Source organism: Nanorana parkeri, unplaced genomic scaffold, assembly GCF_000935625.1.
Source record: "Nanorana parkeri isolate BGI_ZX_2015 unplaced genomic scaffold, ASM93562v1 scaffold921, whole genome shotgun sequence".
NCBI classification, from domain to species: Eukaryota; Metazoa; Chordata; class Amphibia; order Anura; family Dicroglossidae; genus Nanorana; species Nanorana parkeri.
The window spans coordinates 354,949-382,247 of NW_017307189.1; the positions used below are offsets into that span (position 1 = coordinate 354,949).

A 27,299-nucleotide genomic window follows, 5' to 3' on the forward strand; every position below is an offset into this window, starting at 1 on the left:
AATGGATTTCCTATCTGTGTGGGATAGCATGAAATATTCTGGAAAGCTCCGCCCACCCCACTTATATTATCTCAATATATATCTATACTTTTATGAGACACTGTGTGGCCAAAAACAAGAAAAAAATATTGAAAATGATATTTGGAGCTTAGAAATACAATATACTACAACTCCTAGGGGGCATATTTATAAAGCGGCAAATATGACATTCACCAAGCATTTACTGCAAGTAAAATAGTTCATCTAAAACACATGCACCAGAAAGATACACTTACAGAGAATGTGTTTTATAAATACACACCTTGTTTTCCATCATTCAATTTTGTTTGACATCTATAAAGAAACAAACACCAAGCAGCTTGTAGTTTACCAAAGCTCTATTGCGGCTCTCCAATGGCTAAGATCGGCACCTTTATCCTACTACTGCTCAAACTTTCTTGCTTGCTTGAGGATAAGCCAAAACAATTCTGCTAGGATATTCAAAGGGAAATGCCCCCCTTATCACTTTGTTGTAGTTTTCAAATCACACAAATATAGCCTCTAAGCAAGCTGCTTTAACTTTTCTGACTCTACATCCATCCTAAAAAAACTGTGTAATAAATATTTATTTGTAAAACAAACATAGTATACATAGAGTAAAGACAAATGTAAAAAAAAATCGATTTAAAAAACTAAATAGTGACAGCATTGAGTTGGTAACACCAAAAACTATGAGCAATGACACAACTTCAACTTCTCTGGTGTTCACCAAAAAAGAACAGATACTTGTCTAGAATAAACCTGTGAGCATACAGGTGAAACTCGAATAATTAGAATATCGTGCAAAAGTAATTGCAGTAATTGCTGCAAAAGGGGCCCAAACCAAGTACTGAGTACATATCCATGCTAGTACTTTTCAGAGATCCGATATTGTTCTATGTACAATCCTTGTTTTATTGATTGCATGTAATAATCTACTTTTTTGAGTTTGTGGATTTGGGGTTTTCATGAGCTGTAAGCCATAATCATCACAATTATGACAAATCACGGCTTGAATTATCTTGCTTTGCATGTAATGAGTCTATCCCATATATTAGTTTCACCTTTTAAGTTGCATTAGTGAAATAAATGAACTTTGCATGATATTCTAATTATTCGAGTTTCACCTGTATATTACATTTTTATTTATCCAATGTTTTAAATAGTGTTGTAGACTGAAAACGGGTAATTCATGCCATTTTGTACACAGCAAACAAAACATAAAAAAAAAGCTAACTAGCACTGTACTGAGAAACAGTGTATCACTACCTAAACATATCTACCAAGTATTTTCATTACACTGTGGATATTTGTAAGGTGCATGTAAAAAAATTAAATTACATATCAACAGTAAAAGCCAAACCTAACCCCTAGTCTCTCTATGATGCAAAGTTATATTCTCTGGTGCACAGAACATTGTAGGAACACAAAACAAAAGTATTCACTGACCCAATCAACTATTTTTAATATCTAATCCTATAGTTATAATAAAAGAAGAATATAGGAAGTAAAATTGAGTTTTAGCTTCTCCGTTAGTTTCATGCTGAAATACAGATTTTAGGTTAATAATAATAACACAGGATAAGCATTATATTTTCTGGTTAGAAACAAACGATATTAGTTGACTTTACTTTAAGAAGTACTTGCTACACATGCACAATATTCCCTCTGAAACATCATTAATATGAGCTGAGGTGATAATGCTTCCACACAATCCCCAGGCATACTCAGTATGGTGATGGTGTACTGCATGTGCGGTAGTGCATTATTTTTGTGGTCGTTACCGCAGATGCGCTGAATCCCGTCGCCATATTGCAAAGTCAGAAATATAGCTTGAGATCTTGCGCGGTAGTAGCAGTACAGACCAGTTGCTACCATGCATGCGTGGGATCCACTATATTGGTGAAAGCATTGTGGAGCACTCTGTTCACTCAGTCCATGCATGCATGTTACTAGATAGGGCCTGTGTGTACCAGCTACCCAAAAAACCTGGGAGGCAGGTAATGGCATGACAGCTGGGTTATGACAGCTGGGGTAGCTACCACTAAAGTTAAAGTGATGCAACCAACATCCCCCCTGCTCTTACCACTGCCAGTACAACACCCCAGCTACAACCAGCACACCTGAATTTCCACACCCTCCAACACTGTGTAACCCCACTCCCAACCGCTTGCCTGCACCCTCATTCACCACTCCATGGTACTTGACCCACACCAACCCCCACACTTGCTTCACCCTCACACTCACCACTGCACTTGCTCACCCACAGCTACTTGTTCTTACATTCCCCCATCCCCAGTCTTACCACCATACTTATACCCACCCATCCCAACTCCACTCTCTTTGCCTCTCAACATCACGCCTGTAATGTCTTCATACTTCTATGCCTGCACACACTACCCTCTGATCTTACCACTGCACCATGGTGCCTTATATCCATTCCTCCCTTGCACTCACCACGGCGCCTTTGCATGTCACCCCTTGCTTTCCACTTTGCATCTGAGCTCCCTGCTTTGCTCTTACTGCTGCACCTGACCCCCATTCCCCCCCCACTATGTCTGAATTCTGATTACCCCATGACCACACCTGCACAATTCCCCACTGTCACTGCCATGCCTGACCACCCATCAACCCACACCTTGCCTGTTTCCGGTTATAAATATAATGGCCAACTTGACATCCGAAATCTAGGCTGATATCTAGTAGTTTACCAAAAAAACACAGAAACTAACTAACATATATAATATTTTAGAATCATACAAGAGTTAGTGAAATGTAGTGGGTAGTCCACCAACAGTTTGGTAAATCCGTAAATGATTTAATGTTAACATATGCAGACAACTAAGGATCCCAATGCCATAACCCCATAGCAAAGCGTATATTCTACATCCGCTGAAACATGGACTATTAGGCAGACCTGGTATAGGTGTGGAAGCAATTGCTATAGGCGTCAGTGGTGGCATATCAGAATTTCTATTCTGTATCAGTATTTTTGCAAATTATAAATTGCCAGCCATGCATCATGCACTGTTAACACTACCGTGCAGCAGCGACGTTTCATGGGAACTACAGACTAGTTAATTCAACAAGCAGAACAAATAAACAAATAAGACAAATCTATGCATTTCAGAACATGAATTGATTTCATGGTGTAAAATCAATGTTGCATTTATTAGCTCAGAGCATTGTGAAGCAAAATCTTTAATAACCCCATATTATATCATTTTAATGATAAATCAAAGCAGATTTAAGCCCACAGTGTTGCTAATCTTTAATCCGTGAAATTGTAGAATAGGAATCATAATTACACTCAGTATTTATTAGTAGCCTTCACAATACACTGAATCTCCAAAATGAACATCCTACAGAATTCTGAATTAGTGAAACAAAAGCAATAAAGCAAAGAAGATGGGACCATGCCTTTTACCAACGCACCTGGAGGCACAACTCCAATACCATCATCAACATCAAAATCTGAGAAGTCACTATCAATGATTCGCTGAGATCCTGTACAACAGCAAACCAGTATAGGTGGTCATTTTTCAAGAAGCAGAAGAGGAATGATGCACATAGCAATTAGCACACACCTGGATTGAAATAGACATTTTCCACTGTTGCACACTTACTTTGTAATTTTTTGCTAGAATTCTCCCCATGTACATGTCTCCTTGGCATGAAAGGTGATGGCTGAGGCAGAGGTAGTGAAGACTCATCGTGTGTTTGCAGTTTATACCAGTGAGGTTCATCGTCTAATAGTGCAGTCTCTAGCTCTATGAGAATCTGAGAGGAAAGTTACACTGTGAGACAAGACTTACACATAAAGAGCAGCTCCAGGCAACAAGTAAACAAGTAATATTAACTGCAAGTGTCAATGGTTTCCAGTAGAGTTAATGCAATGTTAAAGTCAAAAAGCCTAGTCCTTTTGCATATGCGTTTTATATAGTCCTATGAAGCTAAACTCAACAGGCCTCCTGTGCCGATTGAAGGTAGAATTTAAACCTCTGATCACATGATTCCTAGCTGTGCAATCCCCATTGTGGGGTGGTGCAGATGTTTGGAGGCATCTCTAAAGAATCAGGAACCAGGAAAGACACTGGTCTACTTTATCGTATACTAAGACTTATGGCTGTTCTAAAGCAAAGGATATCAACAAACTCTACAGAGTACAGCAGACATGCTATAAATACTACAGTGGAAAATAAAGCTATATATTATTAGGTAGGGTATGCTGTAAGTCATTTTAAAGCAACTTTATCAGGATGAGAATATCTACTTAACAATGGTGACTCTAATCTTCACTCTCTTGCAGAGCTATACTCCTTTTTCCATCTAACCATAGAAAATCTGCAGATAATCTATAGGTGTATGGCCAGCTTTAGTGTTATTGTTAGTATCATTATTCCCTTACTAACCCCAATTTGTTTAATAACGATGCTCCATGGTGGGGATACGTCAATAAACATCAACCCTGTGGGAGCCAGCTGCCGACACTTCAAGTGCTGCTAACTCTCTATACTGGCTCTCAATGGCATTTTACATTTTTGTGCACTTGCCAGCCTATAAAAAACAGAGCAGGGATTTTTATATTAAAGCTTACTAAATAAAAGCACTACATGTCCCTGGAAGGGATTCAAGGAAATCTTTCCTTAGAGAGATATGCTGGTTGCCATTGCTTTAAATAATAGTTTCATTGCTGTCATGTTTCCAATGCTAGGTCCTTTGCCAGAAAACTGGTAAGAATGTCTGACTGACACAGACAAGCATATTTTTTTAAGTCACTGACTCAAACCTTATTCATTCCAGTTGGTCAAGCCAAACAATTAGCATCTTCAAAAGGGGATTGCCAGTGACAGCCCCCGTGTGTCTTTCAGGAAAAGCTTGCTTTCATTTTAACACTTAGGAATAATAGCAGTAAAAAAAATGGCAATAATAATCTAAGGGTACCTGTAAAGATAAAACCTTCAATTAAACAAGGGTACTTGAAATGATGCATGGTATTTTAAACCAGATATTTTACTGACTCTGCAGAAGCAATTTATTACTTTAACACACATAGGAATACAATGCATTGAAACAGGGGTTTTCTTATCTACAGGCAGAGGAGAGAAAAAAACAATCCAGAGATATACCAACTACTAAAGGTGTTCTAATCATATTGCACCCTTCTGTTCTACCAGATAAGTAATACTAATAAAGAAATTTGGATCCAGCAATTTCAGTGATGCTGAAAGAAATACCTCGCCAAGAAATTCACTTTCTTCTTCTTGTACTCTAGGCTGATCCCACACGGTTATTTCTAACATTCTTTCTCTAAAATTTTTACGATGCACATGGGAGTAAACAAATGTTTGGTTCCATTTTGGTTCTGAGCTCCTCTTCACTGTTTTGGTCCTCCGCTTACTTTTATCGCTGTTAAAAGAGAAGGTAGAACAAAGTTATATGCTGTCATCTAGTGGCAGTTCTTATGACTGCAAGCAAGCAATTTTTTACATCATATAGTGAAAAAGGATTCACTTGTTATTATTATTATACAGGATTTATATAGCGCCAACAGTTTGCACAGCGCTTTACAATATAAGGAAGACATTACAATCACAATACAATTCAAGACAATATGGTAAGGAGGGCCCTGCCCGTGACAGTTTACAATCTAAAAGGGAGGGAGGGACAAGTGATACATGAGGAGGTTGAGGATTTACTTGTTCCTTTTCTAAAAGAAACTTGGAAGCTGCCACTGCTGATGTCTCATTCCAATACATTTAAAAGTAAAATGGATTTATGTTGACTTCTTACCTTCTGTCCGGAAGGAAATACATTTTTACATAAGGATTCCTTGGGCGTCCATCTGGCCTGGGTGGAAGGTCTATTGCTTGTAACACAGTGACTATTAGGTGATGTTCTACTTTATCGTACAACAATTTTACCTGAAAGACAATCATAATAATATCAGATTGGCAGATACTATTATTAAAAAATATAGCAGTTAAACAGCAGCACATACAGGATTTTTCTGATACAAACTGTTTTGTCAAGCATAGAAAAACCTTGTTCTGTGTATTTTTCACTGTGATCAGTTCTTCTGCTACTACATCTGTGTGGAATTTAGGTGAAGTTGCAACCTTTCAGGCTTGTGGCTTAATAGCACTTTAAAGATTTTTTTCTTATATTGTGTTACTAGCAGAATACTGAGAAATGCATACTGCATATTGGTTGTTTATGCTAGCAAGAAAGTATAAAAATATATTTTTCTAAAATATATTATTAAACTGATTTACAGCAGAGCAGCTATTGCGGGCTGTATACATATGGACAAAAATGTTTGATGCAACGACAGATTAGATTAAATGTCTGTCTGTTAGAAAATGACTGCACTAAATGGGCAGTTTGATCAATAAGATTTTTTTCATTTAAAAGGAAGAAGCAGAAATTCCAGCTGAATTCAAGAAAACGATCTTTTAAAACAAATTGATGTGAATGATTTTTTTAATATCTTTATGTGACAGCAGGAGAGTTTGCCTGAATAAGCTGAGAGGACAAGCAGCCTCTCAGCCTTTTCTTAAAGTGCACCTGTGCCCTGGTTAAGAATGTTAAAATATCAATATGCACTTAAAGAAAGGAGCCCTCACTATACCCAATAACAGAAGCCCATACTGACCTCTTTAGCTGCAAGTCCTGTGGATAAATTCATCCTTAGGTCCTATTCTCATCACTGTATATTGTGGTAATTAACCTGCCTCTGTTTTCAAATGGATCATTTTTATGAGACAGGGGAAAGGCAGATGGCGGGGAAAGCCCTGAAGTACATTTGGTATCAATGTGAAAATAGTTTCAGAGCGGTAAACAGGAGATCATTTTCTGACTAATGAGGGTAATTATAAGCATCCTGTGGTGTCTGCAGTATTTTTAAATGTTTAAAAAGCTTGGCTGGCTTTACTTTAAAGTGTATCTATGGTCAAAAACTAAAATAAATATGTATTTCTATATTGCATCTCCATAAGTTCTATCCCACTCCTAATCGCCATATTGATCTAGAAGTTTGTAAACTTACCTATAGGATGCTGACACAATTTCACTCAGCCCTGTGAAAATGCACTTGACGGAGCCCGCTCTCAGAACTACAACTCAACATCTGATCAATGTAATATTATCATTGCTTGCTGGAAGCAATGCATGATTGGATATGTAGTCTTGAGAAATTAAGATTGCATCCCATAAAGCAGCAGGGAAAAAGAATCCATGAAGTTGGTGAAAGTGATGGGCAGACGGAAGGCAGAACTCACTACATAAAAGGGATTTTTTTCAAGTGAGCTTTGATTGCATTATGAAAAACAGTATCTAATCCTATTACAATGCTGATGTTATAACATGATAGTATATGTGACTTTAGAACTCCTTTGGGACAACTGATAAATGAGACCATGGAGCAGAGTCCTCCTCTCATAACTGACCTCTCAGGTGACAGCTTCGAGGAAAGAAATTTGGTAAATTAATGTAGAATTTCTCCATAGTGTTTGCAGCTACAGAGGTCTGGCATAGCTTGTTTTAAAACTATTTTACTGCATGCTAGGAATACATCAATACATGTCCATAGTCTAGACTCGGGTACATTGGAGAGATAGTAACTAGGGCTGCTTGTCCTCTCTTTACCAAACTTTTTTAGTTTGATAAATGGAGTCCAGAAAGACTCTATACTTCATGTGCAAAACTTACAAACCACGGCCTGACCTATCCGACCTATCTTTTTTACATTTCTCTTGTGCTGGTTAAACAGTGAAAAGCAAAACTGAGAAAAAAAACTATTAATCAACTGGATATTACAGAAAAGGAAATAACAAAAAGATTGTTACTTTCTAATGGACATATCCCACAAGAGGTAAGAAATTGTTAATTTCTAATGGACATCTCCCCCAAGAGGTAAGAAAATGTCCATGTAGTGATGACTTTAAAGCCTTTGTTTTAATGTATTTTTATGCTAAAGGATACAAGCTTTTTTAACCTTTAGAGCAAACATTTCCAAAGTCCGAGAAGGTTTTAAGATCCATTAAGAAAAAAGCTATTAGCTATGTGAATGACACATAATGTGCACACACTATGAAATGCACTTTACCCTAAAGGCGACAGCTTCTAATGCAGTTTTCTTTATAGAACTAATGAAAAGCATTTTGAAATGAAAATAGATTACGTAGGGGCAAAAAAGGGAACATTTTATCTTCATGATTTTATTATACGTATGTTTCTTTGAGATGTATAATAGCATAGTTCATGTTCATGCTTGCACTGGACAAAACATACTTGGATCTCATACAACAAAATCCATGGTGCAAAGTAACGGCAGGGTCTAAGTATACATGTTAATACATCTATACACAAATATATGTTTTTACTGAAGGTTTATACCAGATTCACACATTTTTAAATTGAAAATACATGTATGCACGAATATACTGTATGTTTTCACTGAAGCTGCATACCAGATTCACATATTTTAAAATTGGATTCAATTGGACAAATGTGTAATTTGAATAAAAGTTGTGGGAATCTTTGGGTGAAACATGCTTTTATCTTGCCAGTTTGCTATACCTCTACAGTGCATAATAAATTCATGAATGTGCTCAACATTTTTAATGTGTTCACTACAAAAAAGCCCAGAAAAGGATTTGATTATGTACCGGAGCCAGATTAGTAAAAATACATTTCTGAATGCATGTTGTAGATTGTTGCACTTTACTCTCTGTGTGAGGGTTATTTTACAAAAGGCAAATAGGCTGTTCACTTTGCAAGATAATTTCCTCTTAACTTAGTGAATGTGGTGAAAATTCACTTTGCAAAGAATACCCAATCTTGTGCAAGGGAAATATAAACACAGTATTTTTGATTGTACATGATTGGATGATGGAAGTCAGAAGAGCTCCACCTCACTCACTAAACTAAGGGAAAAATTCCCGTGCAAAGTGAACAAACTATTTGCTTTTAGAAAGTCTGTGGGCTGTGAGTGGGCCCTATTTTCCCTATTTTCAGAACTCAAAACATATTGACCTTGCATGTAGCATGCAGCCACTTTTTAGATTTTAATTTTGCTTACTATAACAACGTGTTGGCTTGCCATGGTCAACTTGAATCTATTAAAACAATAAAACAAGAGTAGCAGAAGAATTGAAGGAGAAAAAAGGAAAGTCAGGGCAGGGGGAGCATTCCACTATATAACACATAAAAAAATGTGGGGTGATCACTCACTCAATAGATCTTTGATACATACTTCTATAGGGTAAAATATTAGCACTCAGCTCCTCCACAAAGACAGGGAGTTTCATCAAAGAGAAATTGAGTGTAAACAAGCCTGTGAGGCTTATGTGTACACAGAGTAATATCAGATTTGGAGAACTGGTTATCTAGATCCAAAAGTTGGTTGAACTATGGTGCTATATTTCCAGCAAAGCTCAAAGAGTATGTTAAGGCAGATATGGGAAAGGGTTAGGTTATAACCATTGGCAAGTTTTTTTATTGCTGTATGTGTCCTGTTGGGGGGAATTAACCCTCTATTTGTCCTAATGATCATTGTCGCTTAGGCAGAAAGAGCGGAAATCTATGATTGCTAAAGCTGAACTCCGGGGGGGTTTACAAAAAAACACTTTAATCAGTATGCATTTATTAAAAGGTATTCTCTAACCCCCTACAATGGGGCACTCAAGCTGCCACAATTAGAGCTAGCATGGGAACTTGAATCAAAAATGGGCTGAACATAATAACAAGTTCTAAGGTGTGTAAAACAATTCCCATATGTGTGTTTTTAACTGTGTATTTAGCTGTTTGCCTAGAGATCAGCTTTAATGAACCTTTTCTAGGATACATGCCACATGAACTTTGCCAGATATACAGATAGATACTTACAGACAGCTGCCCTGGCAAGACCTGAGGTGCATCTTTAAGTGCTCCGGGGCTGGTTGGAGATATAACAGATATTGAAGGCCTGTCCATCTTCTGAGATTCAAAAGAACTTGAACCTTACACATATGGAAACACAGATTACATTAAATGATCTGCATTAGTAAAATAGATATAATTTATGATAGTGGGCAGTTATTAGATATAAATTAAAGATGCATTTATTTTCCTATTTTCCTCTCTGCAACCCTAAAATTAAAATATCTGAAACAATCAGAAGCAACATCAGGTTACCCAGCAGGCAGTGCTGCACATCATTTCTGACATGACAGCTACCAGTAATTGTATAACTAGAGAATGTTTGTGAGGTGTAGCCCCTATTATCTTGCTGCATATAGGAGTTTACATCTGACAGAATTTAATGGCAAAAATAATTAGTTTCAAGTTTTTCTAAGGCCACATGCAAACAAATAAAATGAGAAAGAAAGAGCACCTACTTGATTCTAATGGCGGATGAGAGCTTTCTGGGATCCTTGGAATGTCACTGAAGTGAACAGGAAAAAAAAAACAATCACACTGAGGTATTTAATAATGGAAAATAACATATAAAAAAAGACAGTAGTGTTGCTCAGCTGTTTCAGGTAATCAAATATTGAGCTAAATATTATTGCTGCAGGACTTTGAACAGAGTTGATCATTTCCCCCAGAAAAATAAAAAGATCGAAACTGATCGAGGCGCTAAGAGGTTTCACAATATAGAGTATGTATTGTCATAAGCTACAAACATTACAAACAAGAAATTGACTGTTTGCTATGAGCAGCACATGCAATTCTTTCAACATGATACCAATTGTCTTTGTTTATCATTTAGAAGAGCTTATAAAAGTCATATGTAATATCCATCTATAAACTAACATTTTAAATGATATTAAATAAAATGCTTGTCCTCTGATCCAGTCTTAACAGACATTCCATAAAGCAACATCAAGAACCGTCATGAAAAATTAATCGCAGTAGCCCATTTCATCCAATGAAAAATCCTCTTTTAATTGATATGACTTTAATACAATTAAATCAGGTCTTCAGGGGTTACTGTACTTTGCATTTCATCATTCGACTTACTACAGTTATATATATGCATTATGTTTACAACGTTCAAACAAACAGAACATACATTTGAGTTAATTTTCTCAATTTGTGTTCGACTGTCTATGGAAAGCATATTTTGTAATAGGTATAGTAGAGTGTTTCTCTTAAATTATTTTAAACGTGCTAGCTTTACCCAATACATCCATAAAATACAAGTAATGGAGATAAAAAAGACAGAAGAAAGGAGTAAAAAAGGGAAGGGAAGAATCATGGATCATGCAGTACAGTACATCTAGATAAATGATATGGATGGCGTGCTCTGCATGAGAGAAGTTGGTGTCAAGGTCTATTAGCTTAAGGTTGCTCAATAAACTACAGAGCAGTACTTTCTGCTGGAAGGTTAAATACACAAATCCAGTTTACAAATTGCTGTAATAACCAGAGCTTCATGAACAATATAGGCCCAACGTGAAACTAAACTTGTCATTGTCTGCGGTATGGTCAGAAATAAGCATTACATGGCTAAAAACCATGTACCGAGAGAAACCCTTTGACTATAAAAAAAAAAAGGATACCAAATCCAGAGCAATTACTAATCAAGACATTATTTAAACTAAGTGCTAATTGCAAATGCCCATCCATCTTTAAAACAGGACTATTGTCACTGGACTGAAAATGTCAGGATATGACTGTTACCAATAACAGGCTACTACTGATTTTGGTAGTAATCAGTGGATGTGACATTCTGAAACATGTTTGACCATATGCAGATAAGAATGTTGGTCAGCCTTACATGGCCATTTAAGTGCACCTAGTGTATACTTTAAAATTCTCCAAAATCTAAGGGAAACATGTATAGCAGGCACCTGCATGTAAAATGTGCTTGCATGCATATTTATTTATGTACTCTGTAAAAATATCTGCGAGTTCTAATATGAAAATTTAGTTCCTGAACCTGAACATTTCCACAGCACCTTCCACATCACTATATTGGTCAGTGAGGCTGCCTATTATAGTGACTGACCAAAAATGAGGTGCAGGTGGGGGGAAGGACCTGATGTCTCATTATTTCATATTATACCTACCCAGGTTTCAGGCTCTTGGAAAGCTCAACGAGATTTGGAAATACGCATGTGCCTGTTTTATACTGTATTGTGCAAACGTTTTAGGCAGGTGTGAAAAAGTGCTGTAAAGTAAGAAAGCTTTCAAAGATATATATTTGTATTGTTTATTTTGATCAATTTACAAAATGCAAAGTGACTGAACAGAAGAAAAATCTAAAATCAAATCAATATTTGGTTCTTTAGCTTCAAACCAGCATCAATTCTTAAGGTGCCCATACACTGCTCGATTCTCGTACGAGAATCGCGGGAAATCCCGCGATCGTACGAGAATCGAACAGTGTGAACGAAGACGTGCAACCGTTTCTACTGTACGGTCGCACGTCTTTTGTCTAAGGAGCATGTTAGAAAACCAGCCGAGAATCGTACGATTTTCGGCTGGTTTGAACGGTGCTCGGGAGACAAATGCCGAACGGGCCGGTGTGCGCATGCGCACACTGCCCGTTCAGCATTGCGGTCATCGGAAGCCCGCCCCTCAGGGGGGCGGGCTTGCGATGATCGAGAGTGCGATCTGCCTGTCCAAGATGGGCAGATCGTACATTTTTTTAATCACTTTACAACCATCGCAAGACTAAGGTCTTGCGATGGTTGTACAGTGTATGGCCACCTTTACACTTGCACAAAGTCAGGGATTTTTTTAGGATTAGAGTCAGGTGTATGATTAACCAATTATATGTAAATTGAAACACAGTCATTAACTGAAACAGAAACAGGTGTTTTGGATGCTTAAAACTGGGTGAGGAACAGCCAAACTATGCTACTAAGGTGAGGTTGTGCAAGACTGAGCACAGCAACAAGACACAAGGTAGTTATACTGCATCAGCAAGGTCTTTCCAAGGCAAAGGTTTCAAGATGAGCTGTTCAAGCTTTATTGATGAAGCACAAAGAAACAGGCAACGTTGAGGACCAAAGACGCAGTGGTCGGCCAAGGAAACATAATGCAGCAGATGATAGACACATCATGCTTACTTCCTTCAACATCAGAAGATATGCTGCAGTGCCATCAGAACCAGTGGGACCCAGGTACACCCATCTACTGCCTGGAGAAGTCTGGCCAGAAGTGGTTTCCTTGGAAGAATTATGGCCAAAAAGCCATACCTCTGACGTGGAAATAAAGCTAAGTGACTCAACTATGCACGAAAACATAGCAACTGGGGTGCAGAAAAATGGCAGCAGGGGCTCTGGACTGATGAGTCAAAGTTTTAAATATTTGGCACTAGCAGGAGGCAGTTTGCTCAAAAAAGGGCTGGAGGGTGGGACAATAATAAGTGTCTACAGACAACAGTGAAGCATGATAGAAGTTCCTTGCAAGTCTGGGGATGGATTTTTGCCAATGGAGTTGGAGATTCGGTCAGGATCAATGGTGTCCTCAATGCTGAGAAATGCAAGCAGATACTTATCCATCATGCCATACCATCAGGGAGGCGTGTGATTGGCCCCAAACCTATTTCGCAACAAGACAACGACCCCAAACATACAGCCAATGTCATTAGTAACTATCTTCAGCGTAAAGAACAACAAGGAGTCCTGGAAGTGATGGTTTGGCCCCACAGAGTGCTAAATTCAACATCATTGAGTCAGTCTGGGAATACATGAAGAGGCAGAAGGAATTTAGGCAGCCTACATCCACAGACAGTCTGTGGTTAGTTTTTTAAAGATGTTTGGAACAACCTATCTACAGAGTTCCTTCACAAACTGTGTGCAAGTGCACCTAGAAGAATTAATGATGTTTTGAAGTCAAAGCACTTTTATTTCTGAAAGCATTCTTACTTTTCAGCATTTTTTTTCACACTTGCCTAAAACTTTTGCACAGTACTGCATGTGTGCCTAAGGCTTAGAACCTTTAAAGTAAACGCAGGTACTTAGTCAAATTTGAATATTGGCTTATATTAGAGATATGTAAAGTCCACAGTTTTCAATAAATGGTTTCATATGGGCATTACAATATCTCATACTGTCAGATCCTGATGCAAGGACAATAGGAATTTGTGTAGTACTTGCAGGCTGATAAGGTAAGAATCCAGTTTTAGAGATAATATTTGTTTTAAGGTTACTTTGTATTAGCTATAGTACTACTATTTGAACAAAGTGGTAAGGGATTTAAATTTAAACTTATTCACACTGGAAGTGAGGAGAATAAGAGGGGACATGATTTTGTTGTACAAAATGTTTAGTGGTGATGGCAACATCGGCACTAAACTTTTTACTGTAAACTCCGTAACAAGGACTAGAGGTCACCAACTAAAATTGGTGGAGAAAAGATTTAACCACAAAGGGCATAGGGGCTTCTTTTCAGTTAGAGCGTTTACATGGGTACAGATGCACTTAAATACTAGACCACACAGGGACTGTTATACACACACAAGAGACACACACGCAAAGGTTGAACTTGATGGACCTGTGTCTTTTTTTCAACCTCAAATACTATGTAAGTTTATGGATAATTTAGTGTTATTTTAAGGGTTAAAACAAGATAGAAAATTATGTTAAATGTTAGGGTCAGGTTAAATGTTAAAGGTTAAATTTCATGAGCAGGCCCGGGGTTAAGTTTAAGTGTTGGAAATGGGGAGATTAGCGGACAATCTTCCAATTTGGGGATTTGGTTTGAATGTTAGGGTGCCAGTCAATAATCATTAGTGTAATTTCAAAGGTTTGCAATGGTTCATGTTGGCACGGCTGGAAACCTTTATCATGTTTCTTATGATTTAAGATAAAACACCTAATCAAAAAAGTAACCAGACATTTAAACTATATGCATGCTCTTACCCAATGGGGCGGGACACAATGATCTCTACTTGTGGTTCAGATTTTGATTGTAAAATTATATTGTAAACATCTTCATTTGTTGCACCTGGTAAAGACTTCCCGTTCCATTCTAAAACTTCATCACCTTACATAAATGGCAAAAAATAATTAAAATATATCTGCCTGGCATAAATAGTAAAACATCTGCAACATAAAATGTTCTAAATCCTACATTTCTAAGCTAAAATGACAACAGCATTTTTATGGTAACATTTTTTTAAATGTGCGCTATTTTCTTAACTTGCTACGCTGAGAAAACTGCAATACTGAACACAGGTATTCTAGATTAGTAAATCGGTTTTAAAAACAAACTTAAAACCTATATGCCAACCAGCATTAGTCCAACCAGCAAGTCATGAATCGTGATTACTTGGGTTCCTGAATTATGTAATTCTATAAGCAGATCAGACAAATGTACATGCAAATATTCCTTCATGACATATGTAGACCAGTCTACTTTACTCCAGATACACATTACAACCAATATCTGGTAATTGTGCATTTTATTGACAATTATTATTTATGACAAGGCCAACAGCATGCTTTATGTTTGAAAATTGATGGATGATATCTGGGGCTTACTTGCCTTTTGTAGCCATTCAAAATGTTGGCTTTTCTTGTTCCTTTTTAATCATAGAATAAATATTTCCTAGTGCACGTGTATGATGTAAGCAAATATCTTACTGTTTGCTATGGTCAACAAAAACATTTTTGTTCCCTTCTGATGTTATACACAAGGGCAACAGCTATAAAAATCTCTTGTTACCAGTTTGTTTGTAAAATCCATCTATATTTGCTTTTGGCTGACTGAAAGACCAGTTCGTTTTGACTGGAGTGCGTAGAAAAATGTTTGGGTATTATTTGTAGTTTGTGACATGATCTCTCGTTTTGGCAAATCTACTCCCAAATGTTCAGACTCTGCCAATTCCCCTGTGGTACCCCTAGTAGCATTTTAGCTTTGTGGTTAGCAGTGGTGTCTTCCAGAGCAACACCCCTATTCACTTTATGTTCTTCAAATGAGGCAATCTACCAACATACTAAAACATACCACATGTAATGTTGGGGAGCTCACAGAGCACTCACACAGGCTTTTCCTTTAACCAAAAGTCTTTATTATTCTTCCGTAACATAAAAGAGCTTTAATTCAGCAACATACAGTCCGCTTGTGTCTCAGAAAGTACAGTCTTTAGCACACCTGTGTCATACTCACTGCAATCACCCCTCGTGAGCACTCACACTGCTCTCTTAGCAGTGTGTCCACCAGGTCTCTTGGGTCACCAACCTTCCCCAGACTCCCCTGGCTGTTCCACATGCGTCCAGCATACACAGCGAGTCTGCTTGTGGTCGTGTGCCTCCTGCACACCCACACACTACTGGCTTAGCTCGACCCTCGCGTTCCTCCAGCACACACCCCGAACTCCTCCTCTGAGCTCTGGTCTGAGCTCTTAATGAGGCTGCTCTCAGCCACCTGATCACCTTGCAACACCTGACCTCAGGACTGGAGATTTCATCCCACCCAGAACACTAAGAAATCTCCAGATATCCAGATCCCAGCTACAATCCGGAAAAACTGGAGGAAACTGAAAGGCCAGTTTCTTCCCTGCAGAACTATTTGCATTCTGGAACCTCTCAGCCCCTCTGGCTGAGAGTCCTGGGTGACCGTGTTGCCAAACTACACTGTGGCATTGTCACACACAGAAGAAATGCCTTCCTGCCAGAAGTGCTGCAGTCTGTGTGAGTCTTTGTAGGGGAATTGACCTCATTGTACCAAAGGAATGAATTACCTCTGGCAGGCTGTAAAAACCAAAAGCAACCAGAGTTTTCTTTTATGGGAAAATAAAAAGGGAAACTGTCATTGCCTTCTCCAGGACAACAAAGACTGCACGAGAAAGTACAGATCATAAATTAAGCCCACTGTAGGGTCATTGAATTGTAACTCTGTTAGGGTTTGGATTGGAAGGAATGGTGCAAATATTTATTTAAAGTACTGTGAAATATGCTGACTAAATGTAAATGAATGCATTAGATTAGATTTAGAATGAATGATCAGTAATCTCTAGCAAGCTTAGTAGAATACTAATTTCCCTGAAACACGCACATCAAAATCATACAATTAAATGTACTTATGTCATTGCTATTACCATTCAATCTCAGGCTGGAGTTTGAGCGCATCAGGATAAAAAAAAAAACATCTCCAGGAGTAATGGCTGAATTCCTGTGCAACTTAGTGAGTACACCAAGCATATGCAGGAATAATTGTTAAGCGCTGATTAATTAATCTGCCCTTAGCTGTGGTTTTAATCCTTTATATGCCCTTAATATATTAGGATTGTCTGGATACTGAATGTTGTTCTCCCCGATGACTCACTGTGATCTTATTGCTTATTGAGTGAGGGAACTATTTATCAGATTGTTGAAATCAAAAAGCCTTTTATACATGGCATTTTCTAAAACAGAATACAATCTAGAAAATAATCAAATCCAGGTTTCAGTCAAAACGCTGAGGCAGCAAACGAATAATTCCTCTTTAGCAATACTAACTGCATAGCCAGCACCTAGCAAGACTAATTTGTTGGCTATGGATATTTATCGTGGTGTACCATGGAACATACAAATTGATGTCTCCTGGGAACATCTTTTATTGCACAATCATTTGTAATTTCTAACGTATACAGGAGAGGAAAGAATGTTATTACAGCATGGCTATACCAGCTAACTCCTGCAACCGCTGTAGAACTAGTTGGTATTTGTTGGACATACAAATTTTAATATGTGAAGATAAGGCATTATTAGAAATCAGCTAAGCTAATCCACAAATCTCATTGTACAACACTTTTCCCAGGGTATCATAGCGGCTTATATTGTATATCTCACCACTGCTGAACAAGTAATACACAGTTGGCTAGTATGTAAGTCATTATTCTTATAATATATCAACACCGGCTGCTTATTTTGGAAGGTGTGCAAAGGTTTATGCACCATTTGTGGTAAACTTTTGACTGCCTTTTTATAAAGTGACAAGTCTAATTTCAAGAATTTTATTAATTCATAAAGCTGTCAACATTTGCTGCTAATTTTCACCATATTGTGATAACACAGTTTAGAAAACAGCAGAATATATTTTAAAGAAACATTTTGCCAATTTATAAAAAAACAGAATGCAACTCCTTCTGCTGTTTAGCAGAAATAGCTTTTGCTCTATTTTTCAATATAGCAACTCTCTTTATAGAGCACATCTCTAAAGTCAGTAAAAAAAAAAAATGTACTGTGTAGATATGTTGATGTAAGAAAAGGCCAAAATGTAGTTCTTATTTTAGTGCTAATGAACCTAAAGGAGTGTGTTGGAAAAAATGCTATTTTCATAATACTGTAGTAATAGCATTGATATGAAATACAGCTCTAAAGATAACGGGCATCTGGCATTGTTGAAACTACCAAGAAAAGATTTGTCTATTTCACATTGATACATTGAATTCCATTGCTAGTACTGGGTGTCCATGGGAAGGTATAGAGAGTTCACAATGAATTTTAACACCCACAAATTCAACAGATATGAAGTCTTCTTGAAATACCTGCTCTTAAATGACCTACAACATCCGCAAGGCTTCCCTTCTTGACTTTGGTGATGAAGGCACCAAGGCGTCCGGCGTCAGTCATTTTACCTCCAACAACCTGAGTATATAATTTATACACACAATTAGAAAAGCATGGAGAAAAAGAACAACTAAAAGAGAGAATAAAAACACACATATACAAAAATGTATATCTAGTACCCTAGTAAACAGTGGTATAAGAGATTTATTAAAAGAGAATACACAAACCTTACACCTTTACACTAAATTTCTACAAGAATAGTAAATGGTGTTAAATAAAAATTATATCTCCCATAGATTTAGGGAGGCAATAGGATTGCATGCAATTTTAACTTGCTAGCAACAATGACAGTTACAGATGTTTGCTGAATTCCAAACTTCAAAGCTAGAGCACGATAGATTTTTTTTTAATGATTTGATATATACAGTATACTGCAAGGCACTCTAGCTGAATTGTTGCAAATATTATATTTTTATTACAACTTAAGAAATACTTGTATACAAAAAAGACAAAGAGATAAGTAGTCCTATGGTGCCCTGCAATTTTCTGATATTTCTAACAAATTTGTCAAGCCCTGATTTACACCATGCTTGATCTGGGACTTTGACTGAAACATCTGGCTGAAGTCAGACATGGCCAGGCATCTAGCAGTTTTAGAAAGAGGCCTGCAATGGCAGTGACCATACTTTCATGACAGAGTCACTTTAAGGATAACTACATTTTCACTCACTCTGTAAGACAATTGCTGTTTTACACCCACTTACTTTCTTATACTAATAAATCATCATCAGCATTTCTATCTCCCGTCCCCTGAGGCCGCATGCAGGATCACAAGCAGCAAAGACAGCAAAAAAATGCTGAATGCGGGAATTCTCTTCTCCCTCCCATGTGACCAGCCTCAGCACTGTACATATGTGCCTACTATTTGTATTACAATCACTGAAACACTGACAAGGGAAGCCTACAAAAAGCCTGGGACATGCAGACCTGTAGTCCTATCAGACTGCTTCAGCGGTGCAGGCATGACCAGGGTCAAGTATTTAGAATACTGGTGAGAGGGCAGAGGGCAGTGTAATGGAGAACAAATACATCCACTGAGTTTTAGGATTTGTGCCTGCTGAAGTATAGGATTGCCCTATGTCTGTACTCAGAGATGGCACACTGTCTACATGCGGATCACCTAGTGGGTTGTTAAGCCCTATGTTCCAAGATCTGCATTCCTGCTATAGGAATTATGTAAAGGGCAATAACCCATAGAAGCCATTCAGATTTCACCTTAATCCGCTTGGGGCAGCTGTGACAATGAAAAAATTCATTATGACTGGCTGCCCTAGTTTACAGCTCTTTGTATTATTCAATCTTGTGAGCCTGTTAATGAGTTCTGCTAGTGACCCACATGATTTTTACTATACAGAACATTCTTATATAAAAGCTTTTTTAGTATATTGTCTTTTCCCTTTGTGTATGTAGTGAACTGCTCTACTTGAAATATTATGTTTACAGGGAACAATGCATTAATACTTCATTATTACAAAATGTACTGGTTGTAGGAAATGACTCGTAACTAACATTACTGATGTCACACATCACAAAGTTATTAAAAATAAGTGGGATATCATAAAATAAATATCACATAGAATTACCCTCAGTGACATTGTTTGAAAACAGAGGGATTAAACAAGGTACCTAAAAAACAAATTATTAGACAGTCTTCTCTCTAATGCTTATGGCTCGGTGCCCTAAATGGCTGCGTTTCATACCATTCACTCTGTGTAAATGGTGCATTCATGGTAACTAAAAGAATTTAACTTCCATACACTATCTGCAACCAACATAATTTAATTAAACATTTAGTTAAATAACAACCTTTCTGTAAGAGAAACTGGCTTTTATGGTGCCCCAATGTTTATAGAAGCACTCATTCTGGTGCACAAATCACGGAACAAAATAAGTCATGTCATAAACTACCACTCTTAAGGGATGCACTGATACCATTTTTTCAGACCGATTATGAGTACTGGTCACTGATACCAAAACCAATACCTTTTTTTTAGTTTTGTGACAGTTTTTCTAAAACAATACAGGCTAATGATTTTAGGACAGTGGTGGAGCACAGGGCCCGGTCACAGCTGCAACTGGTAGTTCAGCCACTGACTCCAAGCTGTAGAGGGATTACAAATCTTAGCAATGCATTATATAGCAATGCAGAATACCACCAGCTATAGAGGACCACAAATCCCAGTAATACATTATAGCTAGTGGTATTCTGCATTGTTGTATAATGTATTACTGGGATGTGTAGTCCTCTATAGCTAGTGGTATTCTGCCTTGCTGTATAGAGGACTACAAATCCCACTAATACATTATACATTAATGCAGACTACCACCAGCTATAGAGGACCACAACAATGCAGAATGCACTGGCTATAGAGGACTAGAAATCCCAGCAATACATTATACAGCAATGCACAATACCACCAGCTACAAACGACTAGAAATCCCAGCAATACATTATACAGCAATGCAGAATAATACCATCAGCTATAGAGGACTACAAATCCCAGCAATACATTATACGGCAATGCAGAAAATTACCATAAGCTATAGAGGCCCACATATCCCAGCAATACATTATACAGCAATGCAGAATAATTACATCAGTTATACATGTAAAGCGCTGTATTGGTTTTTGGCATCGGGGTATATTTTAATGAGTACTTGTGAAAATGCCCAATATCGGCACCTATAACAATACTGGTATCGATGATTCCCTAAAATATATATTTATATATATACTGCCTGGCCAAACAAAAGTCACACACTATTATATTTAATTGCACCGCCTTTAGATTTGATTATGGAAAGCATTTGCCATGGCATCCTTTCATTAAACTTAGGCAATGTCACAACATTTATTTCCGTCCAGAATTGCATTAATTTTTCCCCAAGATCTTGTAGTGATGAAGGGAGAGTCGGACCACTGTGTAAAGCCACTGTCAATAAGAGCTGGAATGGGGTGGAAGTCAGGTAGAAAGTGGAAAAGAATGATGCATGGATAGAAATACACACAAGACAGCTCCAGGAAGAGGAGCATTAGAAAGAAGAAAATGTATTTCCAGTCCAGGAGATAGTAGCTCGCTGTGGATTCCAGCTAGGATTGGGAGAGTGAGGGGGTATGTGGTATGCAGGGGGTTATATGAAAGCTGTGTCTGTAAGTCTGGGGGTGCAGGTACTGGAAAGTAACTGTTGGTACAGAGAGCAGTGTATAACTGAAAATCTGAGGGTGCAGGTTATGGGGGGCTTCTGCTGGTACAGTGGTGGGTATATGAGAGGAATTGAAAGGGTTCAGGATATGGTGCAGTGACTGGTGTATATCTGCATTGTTGGTAAGTAACATGTATGTCTGTTACATTTTAAAATAGGGTACCTCAAGATTTTCTATACTTTTAAAGTGTGCCGTGGCTGAAATAAGTTTGAGAAAAACTGTTCTAGTGGATACTCCATGCATTGTTTAGTAAAACAAAATTCAAGGTTATTTAACCAGCATAATTCCCACTCCCACACTGCAGACTCAGACTACTAACGTTTTCTTCTTTCTGACTTTATCAGCAAAAATATAAAAACAAATAGTGTATTCATGCTTCATCCAAGAGCTTATCTATATGACCCAGGACCACCTAAAAGTTGAAGAAGACCAAAAGAGGAAGAGGATCCAGTCATCACATGACCGGTCAGAGGTGATGAGAAAAAGGTAAGTGAAAAAAAGCATAAACTACCACCGGGGGCCTCAAGAAGGGAAAAGGACCACGGAGGGTGGGGGAAGCACAGAGCCTGGAGTGGGGCTTTAAACAAACATTATCTTGTTTTCTAAATTTTGTTAAAGCTGTATACTTAATTTCATCCAGCTTTGCCCAATGTAAGTATACATATTTTTTACCTGGTAGGCGATGGGGATCCTGTAAAACACTGTAGTAGCCACTGCAATAAATAATAGGCATTCTCTGGTTGGACAAGGGGCGGTAACGTCCCTTCACCACCCTTCGTCCAATCAGAGACCGCCTATTATTCATTGATAAATAATTCATTGATAAATATACTAGGTGTTCTTTTTGATTGTCACGGTGGCAAGCGAGCGACCCTCTATGTTTCGCAGCAGAGGCGAAGTCGCTCAGCACAGCGGCAGTACAGGACCCAGGAGATATCTGTAAGGCACTGTAGCAGTTCCGGTTACTACAGTGCTTACAGGATCCTGGTACACTACCAGGAATGAGATATGTATACTTACATTGAGCCACGCTGGACCAATTTAAATATACATAAATATTTATACCTTCAGTTTAGCTTTACATAGTATACCTTCCCTTTAACTAAAGATAAAGCATCCCTTATGTTTGTCTAATGCCTCTCAGATGTGTATAGCTATTATTAGGGATGCACCGATACCGATACAATCATCGGTATCGGCGGCGATACCGAGTATTTGCATGAGTACTCGTACTCGTGCAAATACTCCAATACATAAAACGAGTACCTGTGCCGCGTCAGTGTTGGCGCTCTGAGCCATGGCAGTTGTTGTTAAAGTGTTTAAAGACTGGACTGTCAGCTGAAAATCTGGGTTTGAATGTGCGAATTGTGGCCGTGAGCGACTAGTCAATGTTAGGGCAGAACGGAGAGTGGCAAGACTGGTACAAGACAACAGAAGGGCAACAGTGCAGTGTCAGATTCCTCGCATCACCTTTCAACATCTCATGGAGTCACGAGGCGGCCCAACGAAGTACTGATGGGGTGGTCACAATAATCTGGCCACTCAGTGTAAACAAAACAGTGGCAAGGGCATACATACAAAACATTTGGAGTGGAATGAAGTGGATGGCATGTATGACATTTATATTGTTCTGAATTTGAAAATAAAATTAAATTTTTTTTTTATATATATATCCTGCACCTCAGAAGTAATCTTATTAAAACTACAGGAACTTTAAAAGTGTTGTGCTTACTTTCAGTCCCAGCAGTGCTCCCGATTCCTTCGGCATACTTGTTCTCTTATTTAGAATAACACGTCCAATTAAACGATCACCCTCCTTCGAAGGCTGCCAGGTTACAGGATGCTGAATAAGAAGATTAAAGACAAACACAGGATGTACTTGGTTTTCTTTTCTTTGTTTCAACAACCAATTCAATTAGTATTTTATCTCATAGTGACACATCATGCTGAGCCGGATGCTTCAGAAAGCCTGGGCCCACTGATTATGCATGGCAAACTAATTTAGACAAAGTCTAAAGAACCTATGTGTTCTAATGGAAAATATACATTTATCAGCCTCCTACAATAAAACTGACATTGCATTATGGTCACATTTTATACCACATTATTATAAATCACAATATGTTTGCATACGATATTAAATCTACCATATTTTAATGCAGTATAGGCATTAAACATGTTTTTCCTTGAAATATATTGTTGTCTGAGTCAGGTTAAAAGTTTGGCCAGACAGATCTTTCATTTCTCTATTATTGCTGTTTGGGGATCGGTACTTGTACGGCCATCTATACTATTCTTGCTTCCAGTGATATAGGCAGGCAATGAGGAAATGATTTCAGTGGCTAACAGGCAACAAAGGTTGTGAGAACATAGTAACCAGGGAAGCTGATAAGAAAAGCACAAAGCTCTGATGTCATTACTTACCTTTAGAAATATAGGTTACACTAGAAGCATATATATTTGCTTTGATTTTCACTGTATTTTGGTGCTAATTTCTCTTTTTATTTGCATGTACTTACATTTCTGCTATCAATTATAACATTATTGGGGGAAAAAACTTTAATATGGTCCTGTGTTTAAACAATATTTCATTTATTTCAATATATGGGACACAACTCTTTACACTTTAATGCTTTGACTAATAAAACAGTATATGTGTCTGCAACCAAAACCAACACTACCATGTGCCAATTAAAGGAATGCCTGACAAGGTAATTCTGTGTAATTCTTGTTATTGCACAAGAGGGACTTCCAGATTGATTAGACTCAACTGTCCTAAGGTGTTTAAGGGAAAGGAAAATTGCATTATGTGTGCAATAAGATAACGAGCATATTGGTGGACAGAATGGACCACAATGACTGTCCAGTTGTACAGATAGCAGCAATTATACCAACACAAGTTTTCAGTAATGGCTAAACAATTCCTGGAAAATATATAACATACCTTTACTTGATGTGTTGTTTAGAATTTATGAAAGTAACTATCAATTTGGTCAGCTTAATTGCCTTAAAGGAAAACTGTACTGAGTGGAATATATGGGCTGCCAAAGCTGTCCTCCATCTAAAAAAAGCTAGTTGTCTGTTTGCCCTAAATGAGAAGTGTGCTTATGTTTCTCAGGCTCCTAGTCCACACAACTAGGGTTTTCATAATATAACATAGATACAGTATCTGAGATTCCTTTCCTTAGAAACTTACGATGTGCCACCTCCCCCCTCACTGCAAAGCAATTCCCAGAATCTGCTGCGCTCAGCTGAAATGGAGCCCCGGCTTGTCAACATGTTGGTGGGATTTCCCAATAAATAAAATGGTAAATGCGACTGAAGTGAATGTAAAGTGAGAAACCAAGGAGTTTCTTTTCCTTACCGAGCCAAGGGGAGATGTGTCTCTAGTGTGCCATGTGGCAGGGTCCAACCAGTAATAGTCCAAGTCACCTGCAACAATTTTAAACATTGGATGATGAAAGCAGGTATGTATGTGTGAACAGTAAGCACAGTAAGTAATCATCAATATCAGAAGAGTTAATCCATTTTATTATTTTCCAGGAAGAAATCAATTCAAATTAGACCTTTACCTGAGAGGAGGAGGTGTGCTTTGATGCAATATGTAGGTGCAGACCTCAAAGAGTGGCCCATAAAGATTTTTGGTGGCATTGGATTATTTAAAAGGCTATACATTTGATAGAGATCTAATTAAAAAAAATAAACATTTTGCAGGGTCCAAAAAAGAGAACTGATTCTATGGTTGGTTTAAGTAAAGCAGCAGTGGCGTAACCAGAGTTCTGGGCGCCCGGGGCAGAAATTTCCCCCCCCATTATATAAACTACCACTGGAACTGTACCCTGCACCCCCCCCACACACACACACACACACACACACACATGTTTTTCTTTTAATAGTAAAGATTTTTTTACTGTGGAAAGTAAATGTTCAATGGGATTAGTAAATAAGGAATAACTGTATTCACTTTAACCATCCAATCAGTTACAAGAAAATGTCCTGTTTTTTTATATTCCCTTGCAGATGATTGGCTATTATGCAATGTAAAACACAGCATCCTGCTCATTCAATAGTGCCAGTTTCTACATGTTAAGTAAACCAATCCATTTGGGTCCCAGATAATGAAACAACAAATGAAGGAATCTAGTAAACTGCCAACAGATACTTAGGGGGTTATTCACTAAAGAGCTGAAGGATGTAGCCAAACGTTCGGCTATTCCTTCGCTCACTTCGGCTGCAGGAAACATTCGGTTCAGGCAAACCGAAGGGCTGCTGTACACAATAGTCCGTACAGCAGACGAAGGAAACAGCCGAGCCGAACGCATATGCTTTGTCTAAGCTCAGCCAAAGACACAGCGCTAGCATGGAGAATGTGAAGCTGACCGAATCCCGGCAAATTTTAAAAAATAGAATAGAAAAAAAAACGGCCCAGGGTCCCCCTCCCAAATCATACCAGACCCTTTAGGTCTGGTAGGAATGTTAGAAAGGACCACCGATGTGAAGAAAAAAACGTGTGGAGTTCCCCCCCCCCGCCCCCCCTTTTGGTCTGGTAGGAATTTTAAGAGGGACCCCAACTCCCAAAAATAAAAAAAAATGTGGGGTCCACCCTAAATTTCCAAAGCAGACCCTTAATCTGAGCACTGGCCTGGCAGGGCAGGAAAGGGGAGATGAGCGAGCGCCCCCACCTCCATGCACCAGGCCACATGCCCTCAGCAATGGGAGGGTTCTTTTCAAGGGGGGACCCCCTGGAAAAGCAGCTCGTCCCCATGCTGATGAGAACAAGGTCCTCTTTTCCACAACCCTGACCCGGTGGATGTGAGGTTCTACAGGCAGGGGGGCTCATCTGCATTTGGGTACCCTCTTTCATAAAGGGGGCACCCAGATGTCGCCCCCCCCCTTGTGAATGAATAAGGGGTAGTTGTTACCCCTACTCATTCACCAAAGGGTTAAATAAAAAGTAAATAAACATACCACCCTTTTGAGAAAATCCTTTAATTGAACAAAAAACACAAACACCGCTTTTGACAAGTCTTTTAATAGTAATAAAAATAAAAAGGTTGTAATCGAGGGTCAATCACGTTGCCAAGCGATGTAATCCAGCATTAATCACGATGATCGAAGCCCGCCGACTCATCGAAAACAAAAAAGTCCCGCCGTACCAACCACTCCCGACGAACTCCCGCCACAAATGACAGCTCTGACAGCTTTGGCCCGAATGTAAACAAATGGGCGGAGCAAGTCAGGGTCCCGTACCGCCCATTTATTTTCATGCCATTTCAGGTCCCTTTGTTTACATTCCGGCCGTAGCTGTCATTTGTGGCGGGGGTTCGTTGAGAGTGGATGGGTCGTCGGGTGGCGAGACATTTTTTATTTCAGCGAGTCGGGGTCGTTATAGACACTGGATTACATGGCTGGACCACATCATTGACCCTTGATCACATTGTTGGATGCTCTCTCTCCTTTCCCCTCTTGTTTGCCCTGCCAGGCCAGGGCTCAGAATAAAGGTCTGGTTTGGATTTTTTTTTTTT

At 38.5% G+C, this 27,299-nt stretch overlaps 1 protein-coding gene across 1 annotated transcript in view; it reads right to left on the bottom strand.

Annotated features, from left to right (window-relative positions):
- The window catches only part of RIMS1 (regulating synaptic membrane exocytosis 1), a 285,605-nt gene that overhangs the window by 138,121 nt on the left and 120,185 nt on the right, over positions 1–27,299 (bottom strand). Inside the window, exons 6-15 of the mRNA XM_018566132.1 lie at positions 25,139–25,206; positions 23,507–23,617; positions 18,488–18,587; positions 14,877–15,000; positions 10,398–10,444; positions 9,907–10,019; positions 5,812–5,942; positions 5,256–5,427; positions 3,645–3,798; positions 3,454–3,525 (exon numbers count right to left, since the gene is read on the bottom strand). Coding sequence (XP_018421634.1) covers positions 3,454–3,525; positions 3,645–3,798; positions 5,256–5,427; positions 5,812–5,942; positions 9,907–10,019; positions 10,398–10,444; positions 14,877–15,000; positions 18,488–18,587; positions 23,507–23,617; positions 25,139–25,206 — 1,092 coding nt within the window. The remainder of the gene's footprint in view (positions 1–3,453; positions 3,526–3,644; positions 3,799–5,255; positions 5,428–5,811; positions 5,943–9,906; positions 10,020–10,397; positions 10,445–14,876; positions 15,001–18,487; positions 18,588–23,506; positions 23,618–25,138; positions 25,207–27,299) is intronic.